The following is a 23970-nucleotide window of genomic DNA, read 5'->3' as shown; positions in this document are numbered from 1 at the left end:
AGAAATGTGCTGTCCTTGCCAAATGGGACAGGAAAAAAGCATGTGCCCTTCATCTTTGCTAATATTAGTGAACTGGTTTGCAGAATTTGACTTGGAACAGTGTGAAAGAGCCACTGTTGTCAGTAGTGATATGGTGATGGTGGGAATCATCATAAAGACATGAAATCATGGAAGACAACAAACAGACTTCGAGAGGTCAATTCTCCAACCCGAGTCATGATAACTATGACATCTCTGAGGTTTTCCAAACTTTTTCTTACAATCCATCGACAAGAGTATACAACTTCAGATATGGTCTAACAGGGTGCAACACACACCAGTGAGGAAACGGGACTGTACCACAGGCTGCATTGCTGCATCTCCTGACCATGCACTAACGGTAACACAAGTGGCCCCTTTCTACTTGGGGGAGATAATTATTCTTGTAAACATAACTGTGCCTGTGTGTTTGTTAGTGCTGGTTTATGGTAACAGAAAAGCTGGATACACATGTGTATGTCATGTACATTAATGAGTCAGAAGCATGTAAGAATGAAGAAAATGTACAAATCAGCCCAGTTCTGTGTCAGACACATCCTCATAAGCAATTTGCAATGCATGCAGGGTTGTGGCTGCTTCCCAGACCCTCGACTCCATGCTCACCCAGTATACAGACCTTCACCCATGGGTAATTAAAAAGGTGAGAAGTCTTCATTACCTGAAGCCTAATCAATAATCACCTGTATCTGTTGCATCTCCATTTTTCTGTATCTCTAAAATGGTTAAATATTTGATGGCTAAACACAATTGACCTGGCTTATCTCTCGCAAACAGCTTCCAGCCTCAGTCGATGGCTGGCTATGCTGGCTGCCATGGCACAGGAAACATTAATGATTACTGCACTGTGCCATTGGGGATTTCAACGGAATTTTAACTTGACGTCCCCTCAGGGAGAAAAATCAACAGAAGCCTTTATCTATGACTGAATGGGAAATGTTATGAGATGGGAGTCCCGTGCTGTTGTATTTTAACTGTAACTACAGTTAAATACGCAAACTTATTTCAAAAATGTCTGATGAGCAGCAGACATCCTCCTGCACTCCCACTGATCCAGCACACGGGCTGGCAGGTTTTGGAAGATATTATATGGTTTTTTGTCTGACAATCTTCATAAACTGTCTTATAGACATTTACAGCTCAGCCTGGTCTTGCCTGAAAAGAAAATCCACAAACCAACCCAACCTGTATTTGTCATAAGGGCTTATAATACCTTTGGGGGACTAAGTTGGGAACCTTGCCCTAGATTAGATTTGATGCCACTTAGTTTCATGCACCTCTGGTTTAAACTTAAATTTTTGGAGTTAGGCTCAACTCAGCAGTGACCCAGCTGCTCTTGGACCAGGCTCTGTGGGAAGGGTCAGTCCCCCCGGCCATACCCCTTCCCAGTGGAGATGCAACCTTGAACTGAACCAACCAGATACTCAGAAAGTTGGGTTGCTGGGCCCGCCAAGAGAGATACTGATCCATTAAAGAAGGGAATTATGAATTGAAAGCTAATTTCTGCTAAGGAAACTTCCTGGGAAATGATCAGATAGGCAATCCTGGAATGAAACACCAGCACCCCCTGCATAAGGAGTACCCGGGGTAGTGATGGCAGCCAATTTACAGTGAAATAAACCTTTAAGAAAAATCTTACCGAGCATGCCATGTAACATGCCATGTAACTACATTAAGCCAACCTTAAAAAAGAGCAACAATGCAGAAAGCACTCACAAGTGGGTAAATAGCTATATATTTGCTACAACCTTCAGCCCTACTAATCATGCAACACTGTACTTCTGGAAGCCAGGAGATGCATGCTTGGTCTCCTGTGACACTGATTCACACCTAGATGATTTCACAGCTTTTCCCACTGAGCAATGTATAGATCCGTATGATGGTCTCTCTTTTTGTAAGTTGATTATAATGAGGAAATTCTGGTAAAAAAAGAATAATAGCTTGATATGATCCACAGAGTGGCATCAACATCCTTCCAAAGAAACACTCATCTTCACCTGACAGCCAGAGATAAAGTACCTCTGTGGCAGATACTGTCAGTAGCAAATAGAAAGGAGAGAGAGGAGAGATTGGCCAGAAAAAAAGATAAACGGGGCTGGTTTGAAGCTGCTAATTACTTATGGGCAAACATCAAATGAGAATAAATATGCTGTAAGGTGGACACGTGCATAAATGATGCCTTACAATGATTTTTAATTTTGCACTGTATTTTTGCCATGTGAGATTCTATTGTTGCTTATATTTTCTAGGCTTGTTCTACATAAAGTGCTACACGTATCACCTTAAGGAATGAGTCTCAGATTTAATCCGTCAGTTTGTTTTCTGTTTAAAGTCAGAGAGAGTTAGCCTAAAAATCTTTTTTTTGTGCACTTGCTTCAGTAAAGCTAAAGGTCCCTGGGCTTGTTTTAGAACATATTTCAATGTGACCCAGCTAATCCTTTAATACCAGCTTTCACTACCTTTGATCAGCCTCTTACTGTAGCTATAAGAGATTAGATCAAACCTTTGAAAAAAGAAAGTCGGTTGCAGAGAATTTTCTTACTGCCGTGAATTAATATTATGATCAACTCCAAGGTTGAAATATCTGGCCAAGCAGTGTGGGTGGTATGTCCTTTACAGGAGATCTCTGAACCGACAGGCACCACTATGTGATGCTATGGCACTTGTCTGTAGTGCACAGGAAAAAACATTCTCTTCACATATTTGATAGATAAACAGTGTTTTGATATCTACTAACATCATGATTGCACATTTAGACATTCTATATGTATCAGGTAACAGAAAATGCCAAAACCAATACTCCCATTTATTTTCCAACAACAAAACATCACCCCCATAGGAAGGAGTGCTCCTGCAGCCAGGACTATTGACTTAAATGAAGCAGTATATGCTTCTGGAAACCCAAATTTGACTGCAAAAGTGGAGATACATCAATGCCGTGTTTGTGTCAACAACACACTTTCTGCTACAACCATCTCAAGGGAGCTGAAAGTAGATCAGCCTCCCTGCCCACACGCGAGAGCTTTGGCTGAAGAGGCCAGCTGAAGCTAGGTTTGGAGGGTAAGGGTGGTTGCAACGTGATTAGCAGAGCCTGGGAGCTAAACTCAGATCTCTAATTTATTTTATAAAGAGATCACAAGATGTTACAACTCTCGATAAATGCCTATTGACTGAATCCTGTCAGACGACAGATTTCAGTCATGTTTAGCCAGCCCTTGCCAGCTCTACCCCCTTTCAATACCATTTCAATCTTCATTTAGAGACGACTGCAACTGAACAGGAGAATAAACCACATGACTAGCTTGCAGATTATTTCTTTTTAAAGATGTCACGAGCTGTCACTGATAAATAAAAAATCCATTAATGTCATGTTCCTTATTATTTCAGTATTGCCAAGGTCTTGTTGAGCCTCTTCCCTTCTGGGGAAGGTACCTCCCTCTGGGAGGGCAGCATGTGTCACAAACCCCAGAGGTCCTACCTCACTGCCTGTCTGACAGCCCAGCTGGGACACGAATGTGTAATGGTAGGTGGTTGGTAGGATGCTTGCAGTGGTGCTGACACCAAAGGTGATGAATGACATCATAGGAAATTTGGGTCTCAATGCCTGTGCCAAAGTCTGTTTGTTCTTGACTGCGACCCTATTTCACGACTCTTGCTCACAAAAGCCATCCCTGCTGAAATGAGGTAGATCACATACACCAGCTCAGGTGCTTAAATTAGAGTAAATCTAAAATGATCTTGGCATTTGTGGCATTGGAAATATTTGTAATTTCATAAATTTCTCAATTGAAACAGCACTGCATGTTCTCTGTGCTGTCAGAAATATCAAGCTGAAGCATTCCCAAATTCGGAAAGAATTTATCCCTATCACTTATCCTCAAATATGTTGATAAACTTGTGCACAAACTGAATCAGCAGTTTTAGAGAAAGAGTTATGCCAGATTAATTTTAATCTAATCCATTTCTATCTCCTGAGCAGCTTTTTACTTCTTGCTTTTAATAATTTAAACAGTGACTGTGGCATAGTATAAAAAATAAATGATCGAGATGCACTTTAAGTGGAAGTTACATCTCTCAATCACTTCTTATTTAAATGAGAGTTTCATATGCCCGATTTTAAGTTTAATGAAACCCATTTTTGCTGAACTGTAATAATCTTCAACATGTGGAACCAGATGCAGAAGAATTACTCTCTCCTGTAGCTCCCAGAGCTGGTGAGGAAGCCCCATGTCTGACTCACCCGCTCTCTGTAATGCTACTACAGAAAGAGATACCTTGAGTGAATTTTGGCCTGTCAAGAAGAAATGCTGCCAGGCTGCTTAGATCTGGTCGCAGCTTTCAGGAGCATCCCTCCACTTCTCATGAGCTGGGACCTCGCCTTGGAGTTATGCTGCAAGCACTAGGAATTGGCAGGTTTGGGGAAGTTATTTTCTGGTTCTTGTTCTCACATAAGTCACTCGGAGGATTTTTGAGCTCAAGAGCTTATGCTCTGGAAACCACTTTTAAAATGTTGACACTTCTTTGGACATGGGAATTTGACTACTGTATGGGGATGTGTGAGTGGCAGCCACTCCAACTAACCAATCGATAACAGATTCAGATATTATTGATGCCACACCATTTGCTCTCCTCTCGGTCTTCTGAATCTCCCATACATCTACAATACATACGCTTCATCCTCTTCCAATAAGCAATACCTAGACAAATCCTGTTTGAATTTCATCTTTTCCTATGCCAGGAAAGACACCCATGAACCACTGAGCCCCAGCTTTCAGGGAACACCACCCTACTGTGGTATTTTCCTGTCTGTTTGGAAATCGAGCCTTCCCTCCACCCCCTGCATCCTGCAAGTGGAACCATCCGTGCACAACACAGTTTAACACCTGCTCTGGTGTGGACTTATTCAGGGTCACAGATGCTTTGGGGTGTCCTGCTCCCACATGGACTCATCCACAGGACACAGTTCCTTCGACTAAAGTTCACACTGGAGTTCCAGCCTGTACCACATCTGCCAACACCAACCCCACTGCCATTGCCACATTCAAATATGTGGAAAGCATCATTGACTAGTGCTATTACAAAATACTTCTCTGACTCTTTCTTCCTTTTCTTTCCCAGCCCTGAGGGACAGTTTACCTGCTCATGTTTTTGCTCCAACCTTTGGAGTGATCCATGAAAGGCTGCTCAATGACCTTGCAGCATTTTGACAAATAGTTGAACCAAACTGCAACCAGCTTAGCAGATTTTTTGCTTGGTTTCCTAGAGGAATGGAACTTTTGCAACCACGTTGCCCACCCATCTGTAAGATACGCCTCTCTAAATTAGCTTCTCACTAATTGGAACCAAATCTGACCAAGCAGCAAAGGCTTATGAAGACATTAAGACAGGAGAGAAAGAGAAGCAACTATTAATGCTTTGATAAGAAGGCAGGGGTAGTTCAGCACTTCGGCAATCTACTTGCCAAAAGGCAACTGCCCAGTCCTGGGCATATGAGTTGTGCAAGAACCACATTTTTAAAAAGCTTGGGGCATACACACTGGAAGAAACTGCAGGAAGATAAAGGCTGAATATTAAGGTGACTGTAGTGGAGAGAAGTGAGGACATAAAATGTTAGAGGTTACCTGCGATGTAAGAAATATGACAGGAGAAGCATTCTCATCCTAACAAATACAGGAGAGTAACAGAACTTGTAGGATTCAGCTTTCTCTTCCTCTGAAGATTTCATATTAATAGGAATGCACCACAAGAAAAAGATCTGGTACTAAGAAGCTGATTTAACACTTAGGGGAACATGTGCTTCAAGGTTCTTGCCCAAAGCCATTCCGAATTCATCATCCAGCAGAAACGCTAGATGCATTCACGCAGCGGCATAAATGTTGCAGAGTAGGCAGAACAGGCTGATGCTGTCTGGGCAGAATGAAACAATCCCCTGCTTTTAGGTAGATGTTAGGTGAAAACGTCCTTGGTCTCTTTGGCTATGAGCTATTTCTAGATACTTTCTTCCCTTTCCATTACCTCTTTTCAAGGTTGACTGTTTTCCAAAGTTTTAACATAAACTTTGCTTAATGTTGACTGTAAGGACACCAATGGAGAATATTACAAACATTTGTTCCCATTGTTACAACAATGGCTCTAAACATTTATTAATAATGTATTTTCATAAGTGACAAATGAAAAGTCAGTGTGACAGTTTTCAAAGAGAGAGAAACAACGAGAGGTTGGCAGTATAGATGGAGAGTAAAAGGGCACAAATACTTAACAACAAGTGAATAAAACTGTTCCAAAGCCCTCCCTGCCATGCAGAGCTGCTCAGGGGATGAAAGCCCCATACATTGATTCTCTGATGGTATGAAAATGCCTGATATTTGCCTTTTTCCTTCTGCACTGTTCTGGTTAGTTTTCCCAGTTTTTCTCCCCTTTCTGTTTGTACTATGCAGCGGGGGCTGTATAAGTACGGGATATGAGAATATGAGATGTGATTTGTGCAATAGATTATTTACGAGATAAACCCTTCAAACCATTCATCACATAATAGAGGCCATCAGCCAGACTTACAGCCAAAACATTTTCACTGTTTCCAGCCCATGAAGTGCCCATCACCACTTAAAAAAAAAAATAATAAAAGGAGAGAAAAACTGACCAGACGAGTAAGCACACACTAATCATTTTTCTGCAGAGCACAGAAGTGGTCTTAGCACCACTGTAATCAGTAAAGTGTTTTCTGAAAACATGTCTGGTGTCTACACTTCACTACCTACTGTACAGCATGAAAGGCTGAGATTGAGATGAAATCAGAATTGCCATCTCTTCTGTCAGATGCTAAAATTTAGTTAGTTCTAGTTGATTAAGCTGTGCAACAGAACTAAAAGTTCTCCTAGCTACTGGGAAAAAAAACAGGCAGGAGAGAATGAGAAAACATGAACACATCCATTATGTGAAAAGATGTGAAAATAATTCTCTGTCAACATTTCAGCTCACAGACACAGACTCCTCGGCTGTGTTTCCAACAGGAGTAATGGCATCAGATGGGAAAGAGTTATTTGAACAACTGAGCTTTAATGAATCTCCTCCTCTTCGGGAAGATGGAATTTCACAAACACGTTGAGAACATGGGCACTTCAGAGAGACAGAAAACTTATTTAACTCTTGCCTCTGTTCAGTCAGAGAGTTCCCAGACACTCAGGAAGGTCACCCAACTCCACAGCAAGGAACAGAGGGACAAGGTGTCCGGGGAGTTGAGGTTCAGGGCTAGAAATCATGCTGGGAAGGTTCAGTTCCTGGGTCTCCTTAGAGGCCCTAAGCAAGTGGGGGCAGGAGAAGACACGTCCTGTAGAAACATCAGCAGGTTTCCATCTACATATCTAAGCACTCTGCTATCTAGAGAAGCTATCAGCCAGTTTATTTCTTGCATGGATTACTGAGATAAACTAGGAGTGAGAATAAATATGCTACAGATGTGATGAGTGGTGGTATGGGCTACAGACAGATCTCAGAATAAGACATAGCTCTAGGGAATGCAAAGGGAACACAAAATTTAAATAATCAAGTAACTGAGAGATAATTTTCACCAGTTCTCTGTGTACATTCACCATTTCTCACGGCACTTGGAAATCTGAGTCTCCAACTCTAGAGGGTTTTCCCACAAGGGCAGGAAGGCAAATGTCATGAGAACATTGTGTATATACCTCTTTCTAAAGATGAATCAAGAGAAGATCAGGGAGAGGGGGAGTGAAGGAAATCCTGAAAGACAAGTTCATTTATCTCACCAAAGAAGCGAGGGGGAAGGATTTAGACACTCATTTGCTCTGCACGTGTATGGGTGTGCTACCAGGCCGTCAAGAGAAACATGCCTATCTTTCTAAGATTGTATTGTTTTAATCTCTAGACTCACAATGAAATGCAGGGGGTGTTAGAAGGTATTTGAAAACTGTAGTAATTAAAATATTAACTAACCCTGCTTTGACTATCAAATAAATCTAGTAAGAGTGGCAGCTAAATGACTCAGTTCCCACAAACTGAAATTAAAAGAACTATTTGGCACAAAGGAATATTTTGGTCTTAAAATTGGAGATAAAATTAAAAGGACAGTGACCTCCAAATACTTCCCAGGCATAACCTCTATAGAACTCAACTTATATTCACGTCCCTGAGAAACACAAGTGAGTGTTTGTTTTGGTTTTGGGGGCTTGCTGTTTGTTTGGTTTAGTTAAGTTTATCTTAATAAATAAATGTATCTTGCCAAATTAGTTTAACAATACTGAAAAAAAGCAAACAAGAAAAGCTAAACTGTTCCCACCTGCTAAGCTCCTCCTAGGTTGTTTTGGTTGTTTTAAGGTTGTTTTGGTTTGGGCTTTTTTTTGTTTGTTTTGTTTTGTCTAGCAACTCCAGCCCAGTCGATTACTCCTATCTACAGCTCTTCTGAAGAGTGACAGTAGATGGTATTGATCTAGTAGGGCTTTGAAAATGTAAACCAATGTAGCATTGTTTTATGGCATCCAAATTATAGAGATCACCCTAAGACATGCTGAGATACCTTAACTAGGCTCATCAAAAAAGCAATGAAAACTTCTTGATGTTCCTCCCATTTCCAAACCCATTATTGCGAGTCAGTTACTGGAGACTGCCCAGTTAACGCTGCGAGCGGCTGCAATAGGGACCCTTGTGTGTTTGTTGCAACAAAGCCAAAATTTAGCTACATGCATACTTTTAGGATCTTTGACTGTTCTCTCTTGTCCACTTAAATACCTACAGACATCCACCATGCTGCTACACAGGCCCTGAATATCATGTTCCCATAGCAATGTTTACTCTTACATTATTTTTTTCTGTAGAGGTTCACAGGAGAATGGTCAACACACGACCACTGTTAGGCTTTTGATTAAAAAAGCAGTGGAAATGAGGAAAAACACTTCACGCGCAGGGTAATTATCTCAGAAAACATGCTAACAACCCAGCTAGGTTTCTGTTAGTTCTTACACTGATTTAGTGTATGTAAATGAACAAATGGGGAAGGGAAAAAAAAAAAAAAAAAGAAAAAGAACTGAAAACTTCTAACAGACAAGGTGCCATAAATATGGCAGGACTGGCTTTGGGGGCTCAGGCATCCACTGCTCCAAGAGCAGAAAATATGACAGAAGCAAATTTACATTTATTCTGATTTTCAGTCCAGCGACTTCCTGAGCTCCAGATGAACATTTATTTTCCAAATTTCCAGCACTCAGCAAGCACTTCATCATAGGAGGCAATCGCATCATTATGCTGCTTAACAAAATGTAACACCAGGATGCACTGACCTGACAAAATAGTGACTCCCTGCTGAAACCATGCTGCAAGAAATATACATTTCATTTTCATCTTGGGGGATCAGGGGGGAAGCCTAGATTCATATGCTGAATCTCAACTCATATTAAACTAAAAATTGGGACAATACATGGTGATGCCCAAATTGTTCTGTGCAAGCTGTATGCAGCTCATTTTATGATGCTGAAAATACTTGTTAATCATTTGGATTCATTTTCAGGACGAATTTCTTGCAGCATTTGAATAGTAGGAAGCTATTTATTTGGTATCATTAAGAAGAAAAAAACCTCTCAACAACTAATGTATGTAGGCCAACATAATTTCACTTTTAGCTGCCAGCTCTTTAAATATGGATATTTCCAAGTAGCAAAGTATTAGAGCGAACTACAGCTGAAAGGATAAAAGTCTGGATGCAGATTGCCTTTTTTTTTTTTTAGTAAAATCCATAATTTTTAAGACCAGGATGACCAATGACATAACACTGGATAGGAAATGATTCCCTTCTGATTTACTACTTTTCTAACTGGAAAAGGGCATACCCCCCCATGCCTCACCTCTTCAGAGCAACAGCTACTCTCAGATTGAATAGTTTTGCCTTTTTTTTTTTTTTTTAAGGCATCCTTTTCAATGCAGAACAGAAACTAAAGTAAAAACTTAATTAAAAAAAAAAAAAAAGGTAGATTTTTGTTTTTCCCCAGACAGTTCTATGTTTCAGCTTTGGTCATTAATGTCCCCAGGCACTTTCTGCAAGGATGATGAAGTTAGCTTTGCTATCCTAATCAAGTTCCAAAATAAGTAATTGCATTTTCTCTATCTTAATGCCACTCGCACTTTCAACAAGATATATTATTTTTCACTTCTAACCTGAATGTTTTTTACTGTTGCACTACCATGTTAAATACTTGCAATGTTAGATCCCAGCAGTGGGATATTGCTTTGCAAACACTACCTTGGACCCTGGGGATGGAAGCTGCCCATGAAACACAGTGGTTTTCCGACATGCAGCTACTTCCCAGTGATATCTGATATTCTCTTATGAACCTCCATCTGCCCAGAGCTGGAACAGGAGACAGCTGTGGTAATTGTGCAGTGATTGCTAGAGACCAAATAGCTTTGATTACACTGGGAGACATGCAGTTGGCTAACGGAAACACGATGCACGCTGCTGAAAAGCAGTAACTTTGCAGTTGTGACTTTTAAAACTCATCCTTATTTCTAACCATAGGAGGAAGGAAAAGGAGGAAGGAAAAGTACAAGAAAATACTGCAGAACAGGGGACCTGTTTTAATTTTCCATTAAATACTTTCTATGCAAACCAGGAAACAACAACCAGAGTAACTCCAGCCCAGCTTAGTTACAAAATTGTAATAGTATCAATTTAGACTAATTGTGGATCTGGCTACAATTAAATCATTTTCTAGCTGGAACAGAGCAGGTCATAGATGGCTGTCACATAGGGAGTCATCTCTCATCCAAATAATTGAGGGAAATAATTACCCTTCAGTTTTCTGCCTTTCTGGGCACCAGAAATGCGCTTTTTCTCCTGGTCACCGTAAGATGCTCTTTCCCACATACTAAACCCAAACTGGAAATAATGGCAGCACCTTTTTGTAATGTTTCTGTATCATCAGTACTTACACCCAGTCCAAAACTGTCCCCCAAATCACCTGAACAAACATACCATAATTTCCTTCTCATTGCTTACACGAACCACCACCAGCCACCGCATCTCCACGCAAGGTGTTCATGCTGCAAACATTTCTTACAGCAAAACTGAAAACTCTCAGTAACCACAGAGCGAAGCCTTGCTAAGGGTACAAAGACAAAAGTGCACGATTCCTGCCTCGTGTCTGCATTGCTGTGCAATCCCCGTGTCCCTCTGGAAGATGGCAGCCTACTCACCTGAGGAGAAACGGGAGCCAGCACTGCGTGGCCACTGGTGCCAGCCGGAGTGGGCTGTGCAGGTGGGCTTAGTTCTTCTAACTGGAAAAGCATATGAAAACTCAGGCCTTGACTCTTCAGAGCAGTACAGCTCAGCAGCCATGCCAGGCCTTCCTGGACTTGGCCCATTGATACTATCCACCTTCACACAGCACAATTAGTTTGGGATAGGTTGAGGGTGATCACCGCTCTTCAGCCTCACGTTCAAGGCACTCATAAAGGGGGTTTAAGGATCACAAAGCATTTCTGTTCCAAATCTCCCCTCTTTTCTTCACTATGGAAATTAAGCTAAAGCTGATGTTTCACCCACAGCACTGCAGACTGCAAACAAGTTGATGGCTGATCCACAACCTGTCTTCAGTGGCTTTTAACATCTAGCTTTGGCAGCTGCCTCATCAGATGTGGCAATGAGACCCACCTGCAGGGGCTGAGGGGCAAACTCCCTCCACACAGACCAGAGGGCACATCATTTTGGGGAATATTTAACAATACAGGATCCACTCTGATAGAAGTTAGATGCTGTGATAACAAGTAATTTTGTGGACTTGATATCACAGATTCAAGAACAACCTTCAAGTGATGAACATCAGAAATTGAGATATTAAAACTCTCCTGATAATGTCTGAAGTAAAAGGAAAAACAACATCAGAAGGTGAGAAGCCCTAGCTGAATAAATCAAGCAGGTAGGTATGTTTGCCAGCCGGTCAGATGCAAGCAAAGAAGCTCCACAAGCACTTATCCTATCTGAGCAATAAAAGCAGCTTAATGGCAAATGGCTCACCCAGCAATTTTCATCTCACTGATGAGGACAGACAGATTTCAAAACAGGATTGCAAATTTCTTTAAAAGGGGCACAGATCCATAAAAGATGACTGCTTGTTTGTAACATACCAAAGGACCCCCTGATGAAAGAGCCAACCGCAATGGCTGTTGTTGATCATGGCTGTTAGCAGCATGACACTGAAATGGTGCTTGGCAAGAAGAGGTGACTAACTCCCTTTCTAACACTTTTTTTGATATAAAGGTAACAGTGCAATACATGTTCTGTAAGTCAGTCAACAAATGTAGCACTGGCACATTTAAAACAAATCTGTGCTAAATTGAAATAATTGTTTTGTATTTTCTAAGCATTTATACCATCCTCTTTGAAGCAAACTACACCAAAGTACTTGCTATGTTATTTATTATTAGTCGCTTGTAAACTCTGCTTTGAATCTACTTTTTTCCCTACTAAATTTTACCTTTGCCACTGAGAAAACCCTGTTTGTCTAAGTGCCATTAATACAAACTCCTCGTAAACCTCCTCACACAAATAGTGGATGGTGGTGGCTCTTCTCAGAGAAGGGCCTTTGGCAGGTACCACATGCTGCCAGAAGAGATCATCACCAGGCAGATGCAGACAGCAGCTATTGTAGTCTTCCCTTTCATCTCCTTGTTAGCTACTTTGTAACATAAATATATTGAGAATCTGAAGAATACCAAACACTTTGGTGCTAAAATTCAGAGCGCTATGTGAGCGTTTGGTGTTCTCCAGATTCTCAATATATTTATACAGTCCTTTTGCTGTACTGAAAATCTTAAGATAATCTAGAGTAGAAGGTTGTAAATATTCTTCATGTTAATGAGAACTGACCTCCTATCTCGCCCAACCCTCCCTCCCCTGGGTGGGTGCATTGTGCTGTTGACTCTCCAGGATAACCTAGGTTAGAAATGTGGCTATGGAAAATGCCCAGGAAATACAGAAGGGTGTGACACAAATGCCTGAAGCATTCAGGGCTGATGCAGCCCAGCCTGGCTAGATCTGAAACCTCTACCCCTTTTTGAACCCCAGGTGGTGTTTGATGAGCTGGTCAGGTGTCTGCAATATTTTTCCCAAATCCTATCACGGTCTGTGACCCGAGGTGCTGCCTGGGCCAGTGACCAAGGAACGGGGGCAATGCAATGCAAAGATATCTGCACAGCTCTGCCATGGCCAGGCACAGGGTGGGCCAGACCCAGTAACCACTGTGGGTGCCAGTTTCCATAACCATATGAGGATGTACACGCCACTGCCCCTGCTCTAAACAGCGAGTATAATGTGACAGGTGCAAAAATGACAAATTAGTAAGATTTTAAGAGGGTAGCAATCATGTTATAATACAACTATAGTACACTCTACAGAGTATGTGTCGATAAGACCACTCTGACACCACAGATTTATTTTTTTTACCTATCTGCTACTACAGCTTTTTCATTTCTCTGTGACAGTCAGAAATCTGTCTCTTTCTGAGGTGTTAGAGATACCAGTGACTGTCAAGAGAAGACAGGTAATGTCATTTTCTGTACAGTCTGTATTGCTGGACACTCAGCGAGCCCTGAGATACAGTTAGCACCTGTCTCTGTAATAATAATGGATTTAAACCTATCACCAGGCAAAAACCACAGTGCACACAGTGGCAAACCTTCAGGGAATTTCGGTAGCAGAGTTTCTCTGTCCTTCTGTCTGGACCTTCAGATTATCATTTCCAGAAGGTGCAGGTGTGAAGATCAGGAGAGAATACAGTGGTGTCTTCAACATCTCTACGTAACTTGCTGGCATGTTATTTCTCCCTCTCCTACAACACTCTCCCTGCCTCTCCCTTCCATAAAGACAGTAGGAAGAATATGTATTGCCATTCCAGAAATAAATCACCATATGAGACCTGGACAACTGCTAATGGATCCTCAACACCCAGGAGACAAAAATAGTGACAATGAGTATTTGAAAAAAAAAAAAAAAGATGATGCACAAAAGTGTCTCTGTCAGCAATCTTCAATCTTTTTGCAGAAGAGACACCTAGGCCACACACAGAAAGGTTTCGAAAAGTTGCACAAGATCTTGGCCATGTCTTCTATATATGCACATATTGCTTTAGTTTTCATCAGTTTATCTCCTTAGTGCATAGTTGTATGCAGTAAAATTAGGCTCCTTCTCTGCACTTACACCCAACCGGAGCTCTCCCAGTGTGTTTGGTCAATAGGACTCCTCAGCATGACCCATTTGGTCAGGCTGGCACCACCACAGCCTTCTCCTTTAAGGTGTGCCATTTTAAACTTCCTGAAACATACCCTGAGAATGAAAATGTTGCAAATTGCCACCGAGTGCTGAAAGCAAGAGAAAGAAATGGCTTTACCTCCAGAATGCGGCGGTGGCCCACACAGCAGCACCATGCCCTGGCCCTGGCGGACAGACACCGTGCTTCTTGTTCTGGTTTTGAAGTTCTCAAGATCTGCCAAAAGAGAAAGAACTCAATTAATGGGAGTTTAATGGGTTTTTTTCCCTCATGAGAAGGACAGAAGGGTCATTAGGACTTTGCTGTGGGACAGAGAAACAAAGTGAGCATCAGCTTGAAAGGTGGGTTGGTGAGACCTGGGTGGGTCATGGGGCAGTGGGAGAGTGCTTTGGTAGCAAAAACGTCTCCACAGGCTGCAAGGCTGGTAAGGGGGAAAAGGTGCTGATTTACCTGGGGCAGAAGACATGCCTAGATAAAACTCCAGCAACCTGCAATGCTGCTAGTTTTATTTTACAAATTTATGAAGAATTACTGCCTTAAATAATCACTATCAATTATGTTATAAGCCAGTTGTGTTTCCCTTTAGAAGACTTGTTACTGATGCCTTTGCAACCCGTGTGTGGAAACCCTTCCTTTCCCATACGGGAGTCTCTTGCAATAGCTGTATGTTAGCCACACAGTGCTTAAATTAAATTCCCCCTTCCACCTCTCTCCTTTTCCTGCCCTTCAGAGGCCATGCACTGCAAAAAATGCAACTCCCTCTCTTCTCTCCCTGTGCAATGAATTCAAGAAACTTGCTATTAAGTGTCGAGGTGACTCTCTGTGAGCTGAGCAGTGGCACCAGGTATTGATCAGCACCATCAGCTGCTGCGCGGGAGCACTAAAACACTGAATCACTTTTATCTTTAACAGTCCCTTGCATTTCAATTTTCATTTTTTTTGCTTTCAGAGTAGCTGAGCTGTGGTTTGGTGATTACAAACCTGTTGTCAGTGCAGTTGGGAACCAGAGAAAACACACAGGTGATAAATATTTAACAGCAGGAACTAGTAGGAACATCATTATAAGGTTACAAGGATGAAAAATTAAGCCTTGATTTTTATCCCCTCTTGAAAATGTTTTCTGGAAGCACTGGCATGCATACTTAAAAAAAAATAACAAATAAAAATAAGTAAAAACAGAAGTCACTGCTTCATTTTAGAAACCTTTTTCATGGACCCTTCCTGCTAAAGCCAAATTCAGGACAAAGTCCAGGCAAAAGGGGAACTAAAGTGGAAGCAGTCATCGTGAGACTTCCAGCACAGTTCTGTCATACCCTTATGCTGTACGTTACATCATTCCTGGGAATTTATTATTATATTATTTCAGCTTTTTCATTTGCATTTTAGTGGATAAATATTGTGGGGACTTAAAAAGCCAGCTGCACTGCAGTGAATTATTTGTGAAAACAAAACCAGTCTAAATCTGCCACCCTCCCATCTTTCTTCTGCCCAAGGAGTGAAGCAACGCCTACTGAACTCAGGGCTGCTGCTGGTTGCATTAGGTCCTAAGGTTGTCGCATTATAAAACTCTCTGGGCAAAATGGGTTCACACAGGAGGTTTAACACTACAGTTGAGATTAAAACTGATCCAAATTTAACCTGGGTATCAATTTAACAGCAGGTTCAACAGTGTGAGCTGTTTGGTCAGACTCTGTAGGTACAGGAAGACAATAAAGCATGGAGTTCCCCAGCCTCAAATCATAGTCTGAGTCTATAACTTTGAGCAGGGTGATTTTCTTTGTCATTCTGTCTTTTTATTGGCCTAGGAAAAAAGACAGAAGGAAAACAGAAGAAAACCCATTATCAAGGAAATTAGAGGGTTACAATTTTTCTGTCCTAAGTTCCGAAAAAAATGGGGGAATGGCACTTTTCAGGAACCACTATTACATTCCTCTGGCCACCTGTCAGTCCCATAGATTTAAAAGCATTTTGACTGCATACAGGCACAAGATTGGATTCCATCCTCACTGAGCACAGTTGCATGGAGGAATAAACGTGGTATTAGGAAACATTTTTACATGAATATTATTTCCAATAAATGAAAAAGTAAAGTAAAAGCAAAACAAGTCCCAATCATCAAAGCAGATGCTTTATATACATATATATACACACACATATATACGTACTAGAAAGAAAATTGCCAAAATATTGGTAAGTGTCAAATAATATTTAATGGAAGATTCTCCATATCTCTATTTAGCTATTTATATCTTCCTCCATGCTGATAGAACTAATATATTATGCCGTACGCATATACATACGCAAAACATCTTAGAGATTATAGTGAATTCACTTTTCAGGCCTGAATCCTAAAAAAGCCAGATGCAGGTCTGCTTTGGAACAGATGAAAGAAAAACCGCATCAACTCTGAGCCTGCATGTTTAAGCCTACTTATACAGTGCTCTAGGGAATTCTTCTGTTAATCACAGGGGAGGGAATGGGAAAGGTCTTTCATTACTAATCATAAAAAAAGCCACCTGCTTGGTGACTCAGCAAATCTTGATTACGACAGTATTGGGAGAAAGCGCACAACTCAATAGTTTAAATGCAAATATAGTCCTCTCTCTTTTTTTTTTTTTTTTTGCAAGGAAGAAATAATCTTATTTGTTGACAAAACAGATAGCTATATATTTATGACAAGAAAAGGACTGCTATCAGGCAAAGAGTCTGCTTGGGTGAACAACTAGGAAATGATGGAAGAATGGTCAAAATCAACTGGAGGCAGCAAACAAAGTAGAGCATTCATCACTACCTCTCGTAGTGCAAACTATCAAGCTTTGAAAGTCAACTGTCAATTCTGAAAAGCCTCATGCATGTGCTTAAAATCTGGCTCTGAGTAAACTAACAAGATTAAGATAATTATAAGAAAGGCTAATGTCTCATCAAACTGATTAGGCTGATTATGCTCATGCACTCTGAAATCCACACTTCAAATTTATTTTTGTAATACCTAAATAGTAACTTGAATTAACAATAATATCATTAAGATTTTATTAATAAGAAACTTCATTTAAACACCACCTTGCAATCTTTCCCAAGAAATTAGGAACATTATTAGTGCTGTTGAACAGTTACAAAGCATACTGATTAGTGATGTGCGGGTTCAAGAGGTTCTCCTCTGCTTTCACATGCTGTGCAAAGTGAACAAAAACCTTTCCTACAAAATTCTGCTCAAATGCGTGCAGAATATTGCACTGAAATTTTGTACTGCTGAATTCCCCATACATGGAGGTAAGACACTGACTAAAGTTAAACACACTCGCTGAAAACCACCCCGCAAGATGCTTTAACGCAGAAGTAGGTCTCTGACATTTCTTTCCCCATGTTTGTTATCTTCCTCCAAGGGAAACACAGCTGTCTAGTGCCTCTTTACCCCTGCCCAGAGAGTAAGAAAGAAATTATTCTATATACTTTTGACATTAAAAATCAATGGGACAGCAAAAGAAGAAAAAAGTAACCAACGCTGCAGGATGACCCTGAATTACAGTGTAAATGGTTCAGCTGCATGTGTCTCCCCTGACAAGATCATTAAGTTCTACTTTGCCTTGCCCCAAGCCCAAAGATCCTAACTAATGTAGGACGATTTTTGTACTTATTTGCCAATTAAAAAAACCAACAAACCCACAAAAATGCCAGAAGACTTATTGAGCCAACAAGCTCCATTATTTCTTGGCAGACTTACAGTTTAAGAAGAAGGTTTGAAGCAGGACTATCATACCTCCATGTTTCCCTCAATAACAGACCTCTTTCCACTGGAAATTACACCTGAGCAGAATTAGGTGACCCTGGAAATCTGAGGTTTGCAGGTGTCCAGCTGCTGGACCTGCACTGTGCCTGAGCAGATGACCCCCACGACTCGGCATGGCTCTTTGGCATGTGCTGCTACAGGGCTGGCCTCTACTCAGTGTTTTTCTTATGGTGTCATATTTTACCTTTTTTTTGTTTCCTAGTCCTTCTTGTTATATTCCAGATTTGGGAGGGAGGCAGTGAAAGCCTCGAACAGGTCACTACTTTCTCAAACAGAATGAAACCATACTGGTTTACATGTAAAAGCACTGTCATGAGGCGACAATGCCATCCCTTCAAGTGTTTCCTAACCCAGTGAAGGATGTAACAAAAAACAGTGGTAGAAGCTGAAGTCATGGAAATGGAGATGAGAAATTACACTTACTGTGAATGATCATCAGATGGTGGAACAAACTACAACAGAGAGCAGTGGGTTCAGCATCCTTGATGCTTGGAGATCAAGACCACCTTTCTAGAACATGCACAAACACTAACTATGCTTTAATCACACTTAAGCAGCCAGCTTCAGCTAGGGATAAACTGGTGGAAAATATGGCCATTGATAAGCAGGAAGCCACATTACAGGGCACTGCACCCATCTAGCCTTCAGGTATATGAGGAGGAGGAGGAGGAGGTCTGGAAGCCAGGGTGATAGTATGGTGGCCTGATGCCCACCAGCAGACCTGAGAGTCCCAGAGGTTTGCTCCCTGGGACCTGGCAACACAGTATGTAAGAGATCTGAAAATAATCACATTATGATTAATAATTAAGTACCTCATGGGGTACTAAATACCTCATAATATAAATAAAAGACGTGGTGATTTTAGGAGTTTACAGTTAAATGTTAGACATCATGTAACGAGCATTAGTAAACAGAAGGGAGAGAACAAGACGAAGCAAAACAATGCCTGGAAGTGATAAATTCATTAAGTTTTAGCATGCAGGCATCTTTGTGACTTAATTAAAGTTTTTAGGGTGTGAATTGCTTCAATTATAGTGATCCATCATTGCATAGATCAAAAAAGAAAGGAGCTTTAATTTCGATAAAAATATTTATACATGAAACAAACAAAACATGACCAGAATTAAGGACTGCTTACATGAATAGAAACTGCTTCTTGTTAGAGACAGGATCCCCGCATGCACTTTTGGTGAAAGTACATCCATTCAACAACTCGGTGATTTGTGGCACTGGGCAATATGTGACTATGAAAAAATACAGTTTCTATTCATAGGATCAAAAAGGAAACACCGCAGCATAGCACACACAAGGAGGATGTAAACTCACTCTAACTAATCAAAGCAGCATATGTTCTCACAAGAAATCCTACGTCACTTACACCAATGAATAACTTACAGATCAGGTTTTTATTTTAAATGTGTGATTTCAAATAATCAAGATCAGATATTTGTATGATTGTTAGAAAAAGAATACACTTGCACGGTAGTTTTTGCCCTATTTAACTTGGAGATTCTCTATTTAGAAAGCAATTGTCAAAATCGATTGAGAAACCACTGAGGAAGAAGATATTAACGCTTCCCAATTCTGGAGGTCAATGTCCTGCCAAAGCTTATTGAGAGCACACAATGCTAAACCAATGACTCCACTGAAAAGAGAAAAACATTGTATAAGCTCCAGTAACCTCAGCATCACAGGAGGACATGATTAGTAATGTTTTCAGTGCAAAGGAAGAACATAACAGGGAGGTTTAACAGGAATTCAGACAGGTTATCACAATTAACACTGTCCTCATACCTTATTTAATGAGTGGGTATGCCATTTAAACTTCTCATCTCCACAGGATCAGTTCTAAATCAGACTTAGCAGACCCACATGAGTGTAAAGCTGTATGCATTTAACCTGTGAAAAATACATTGATTTGTACCACTGACACCACTGTGTGATTGCATGACTTCAGGAAAGTCACTTAAGTTCTTTGTGACAAAGTTTGTACATCTCTAAGGATGAATCCTTAAACTGTATCTCTCAAAAGCAACTTAATTAGCTAATATTTGCACAGAAACTTGACATCTGGTGCTGAAATGCACTGGAGCGCAATACGCTGTTAGCATGTGCACACTAACACCCACCCTTTAATACAAACTTGAATGTCTTTTCTTGCATTACTAAATTTTTCTGTAGCTTCCATTAAAACTCTGCCTTAACGCTTAGTGATACAACTGACGCAGGTAGTGGTAAATGATGCCAGTCTGATACAGATGCTTATTCCTCAAACACGCTCAAAAGCCCAGAAGGTGCCAGCAGCAGCTGTCAACCCCATCAGCTTTTCAGTCTGAGTAGGGTATTGCATTGAATGACCTCCTTCCAAAACCTCAAATGTGGTTTAATAAAAGCTTAAACAATCTGAAATGATCCAAAGCCCCTTAAGACTGTGTAGTTTGTCTCAGTAAACGGCATATGGAAATTTTAATCAAAAACATATGGCTTTCCACAGTAACAATTATCCAACTTTGGCTAGAGTAATGAAAAATTTCCCCAAGTTTTACGTAAAAAATCAGTCTTTATAGCAAAGAAGATTCAATTATAAGCAAAAGAGCTGTAGCCTTTTATCCTTTATTAGGACCTACTTGGGTTTGTACTTTATTTATAAAATTCGGTAATTCTTTTTCTAAGCGACCACTAGATAACTCCCAGAAGTCAAAGTTTGCTCTTTTAAAGAAATATTTCACAGATGACATCAAAGTACAAGGAAACAAACAAGACCATCCTAGCTCACTTTCCCACAAGTTCCCGCTGGCAGGGGCAGTGTCATATTCAACCTCTGCTTTTTGTATTTATATCCCTTCTCATTTATAGCTCCACTGATTGTTGTATTGTTAAGACCTCTACCCAAGCAGAGTGGTTGCGCTGTTTGTACACGAGGCCCGCTTGGTTCCCATTATTGGCTGCAATATGGAAATAACTCAGCTGCTGAACTCAGCGTGCCCTGGAAACCAGACCAAAACAAGGAGGCTTCCCTCAGGAGGCTGCAAGTCTCAGGTCATTGGTGATTTGACAGAGAGATCCCGATTTTTTATGAGAGCTAAGCTCTGTTTTGCCTGCCTTTGTTTGCCGGAGGAGGGTTTCCATGGTTTGCTTTATTTTTTAATGCGCAGCATATTTTTAGAATTCAAAATGCTTTTTTAATTATGTCCATTCTGAAATTAAGAGAGAACTTTCTATGCAAGAGGGCTATTTTATAGAACTATTAAACAAAACCAAAAATATTATAGAAAATTACATGAATAGTAAATGATTCAAATTGATGGTGACAGGTGTCTGCATGTCTTTAGAAAGCCAATTTATGTGACTATATCATGCAGAAGGAAGCACTGCTCTACGTTGCCCTGAATGGCATACTGTCAAAAACTCATACACCATTAGTGAACCCTTTGTCATTACATTTAAGGGTTTTTTTCTAATGATTATAAAAGCAGTGTCAATGTTATTTTTATCTATTATACTTGTTTAACTGATATGAAACTATTTCTCCTTCTACTATACTCTAACAAAATCATACATACATCAATCACTTCTTTATACATCACTGAAGTTTAATTTCCAAAAGAAAACATGACTAATGTTCAGGCTTAGAGGAAAAAAAAAATGTTAGTGGCTTTTATGCTGATATATTTTACTTAAGGTCTATCTCTAGAGACTTTTGTAAAGCAAATTTGATAACATGTCAGTGATACTGCTCTACCGAGTTGTTGTTAACAGCAAGTAGCTACCAAAGCATAATACCTGTATCTGTATGTCTTTCTATATCTTCATATGGATCATTATTCCTTCAGAGTGAGATATTCAATGAACCTTGACAGAGGATGTATGTGATTGAAGGAAAAACAAGGGATTGTGACACGGGACCCAAGAATGCAACCACAGTATAATTCCAAAGGTCTTGCTGGTGCAGCTGCAGGATGGAAACAGATGCCTCTGAGCTGTGAGCACAACCCCCAGCTCCTCCTCACTGAAGAACCACAACCCTGGACTGAGCAAAACTGGGCTTGGCTGGAACAAAAAGAACCACGAGCAAGGAGACTACCTATATTAAACACATATAGTAAAACTCAGACATAACAGAGAGAGAAATCAATGAGAAAAAGTGGGTAATACAACAGTAGCAGCAAATGTAGAAAAATACCTGCAGTCAGCCCCAGCCATGGGGAAGACCACCCCCATCATGCTCTCCTAACAAAGCAACTCCAGAGGCTTGCAAGGGCTTGTAAGTGCCTCCTCCTGGGAAGGCTGCCACCACCCAGCTTGTGTCCTGGAGAAGCACAGGAAGGGAAAAGGGTAGGTGATACCCACCCACACTAGACTGTGTGCAGCATTGCAACCGTGTAGTTACTGGGAATTAGCAATAACTGGACACTATGCACTCTCCCCTTACTATCATTGTAACTGTACTAATAAGTCTTTGATTAGGTTACTAATATTTCAGTTAGATTATCAACAATCCTTGGATCAGCATAGAAGGGGTTCTTTTAGTCCATATATCTTTCACCCTTGAAACTCCGTTGCACTTTGGATACAAGAAACTTGAATGGTTAAAAATGAATCTGATAATTTAAGAATTGACAAATTAGAAAGCTAAACTTGTCCACTGGCAATTTTGGGCATTCTATAGGGGACAAAACACCACCTTTACTACGTATATTAAATTAAATTCAAAGCACCCATACAATAGCAAGTAAAGCGTATAGTTAAGGAGTAATTACCTCTTCATATACGTGAAATGCACAATCCACTTAGGTACACAGATACAGCCAAGACACCTAAAATCAATTTTCAAGCATGACTTAAAAGAGATTTACGGAGCATAATGAGGTTTGCCTTCTCATACCCCTTCTATAACTTTAAGATGATCCCAGCAATCTGAAATTTAGAATGATGTTTAAGGTCATATTCAGTCGAATTGAAGTCAACAGGATTTTTTTTTTTTTTTATTAAAGACTTATTTCAAGGGGAATCTGAATAGGTTGGCAATGACATCTCACGGAACAAAAAAACTGACCAGAAGGATTGGCCAAATCTTCCTGGTTCAGACTGAATAAAGAACCTTCTACCAAGAGACAGCTTGTATGCCCTCTTCCAAATTGTTTTCATCACATTTGCATATCTCTCCACATACAACAGAGCATACTTTCATATCCTGGACAAAATACACAACCAGATGGAGACAGAAGTCATTTGCATCGCTGTCCATGGAATAATATGACTTCATTGGCTGTAGACTATAAACTATGCTAATTTGTCCCGTAAAATAGTCTTGAAGATGAGATTCTAGTGCATCTCAATCAATTTCAGATTTTAGAGGACATTGGTTTGAAGAAATCATAGCCTGTCTATATGAAGGCAGGCTGAAAGCACTTTAACTGATGACTAGCACCCACAAAAGCATTAAAGCTTTTTGCTCTCGAAACACTTGACAAGATTTGCCTCCTGATATTTATGGCTCTAATATCTCTAAACACTGTCTCTATAAAACCTGTGCCTGACTTTTTAAAAGCAGGGTTTTATGTCATCCCTTTCACAAATACACAAAGATTTAGTTCTTCTGCCCATGTCCTTGCTGCTGTGTGAAGACTACACAGCGGACTATGCAGCTCAAAATAAAACCTCCTTTGATATGGAGCTTAACAGAATTTTAGTTTAAGAGCTGGTGTTCTAATGAAGAATTTTTAGTCACTGATTTCAGAAATAGTTTGCAAGTCTGGGGATGAAAGCTTTCTAATTTGACCTTTAGAACAGAAATTTCACTAGGATTTCTACTTCACTGGAAAAAAAGAAAGTTTTAGAGGTAAACATCTTGCCATTTTGCTACCCTGCCTC

At 40.4% G+C, this 23970-nt stretch overlaps 1 protein-coding gene across 5 annotated transcripts in view; it reads right to left on the bottom strand.

The window, feature by feature from the left end:
- Positions 1–23970, bottom strand: part of LOC141947741 (contactin-4) — a 343702-nt gene that overhangs the window by 94533 nt on the left and 225199 nt on the right. For all 5 annotated transcript variants that reach the window (XM_074879185.1, XM_074879183.1, XM_074879188.1 and 2 more), the window contains one exon: positions 14430–14525. In XM_074879185.1, the coding sequence (XP_074735286.1) occupies positions 14430–14525 (96 nt within the window). The remainder of the gene's footprint in view (positions 1–14429; positions 14526–23970) is intronic.

The sequence above is a fragment of the Strix uralensis genome, chromosome 10 (genome assembly GCF_047716275.1).
Source record: "Strix uralensis isolate ZFMK-TIS-50842 chromosome 10, bStrUra1, whole genome shotgun sequence".
In the NCBI taxonomy this organism is placed as follows: Eukaryota; Metazoa; Chordata; class Aves; order Strigiformes; family Strigidae; genus Strix; species Strix uralensis.
Note: the sequence above shows the minus strand (reverse complement) of the source record. Positions and strands in the feature narration are given on the sequence as shown.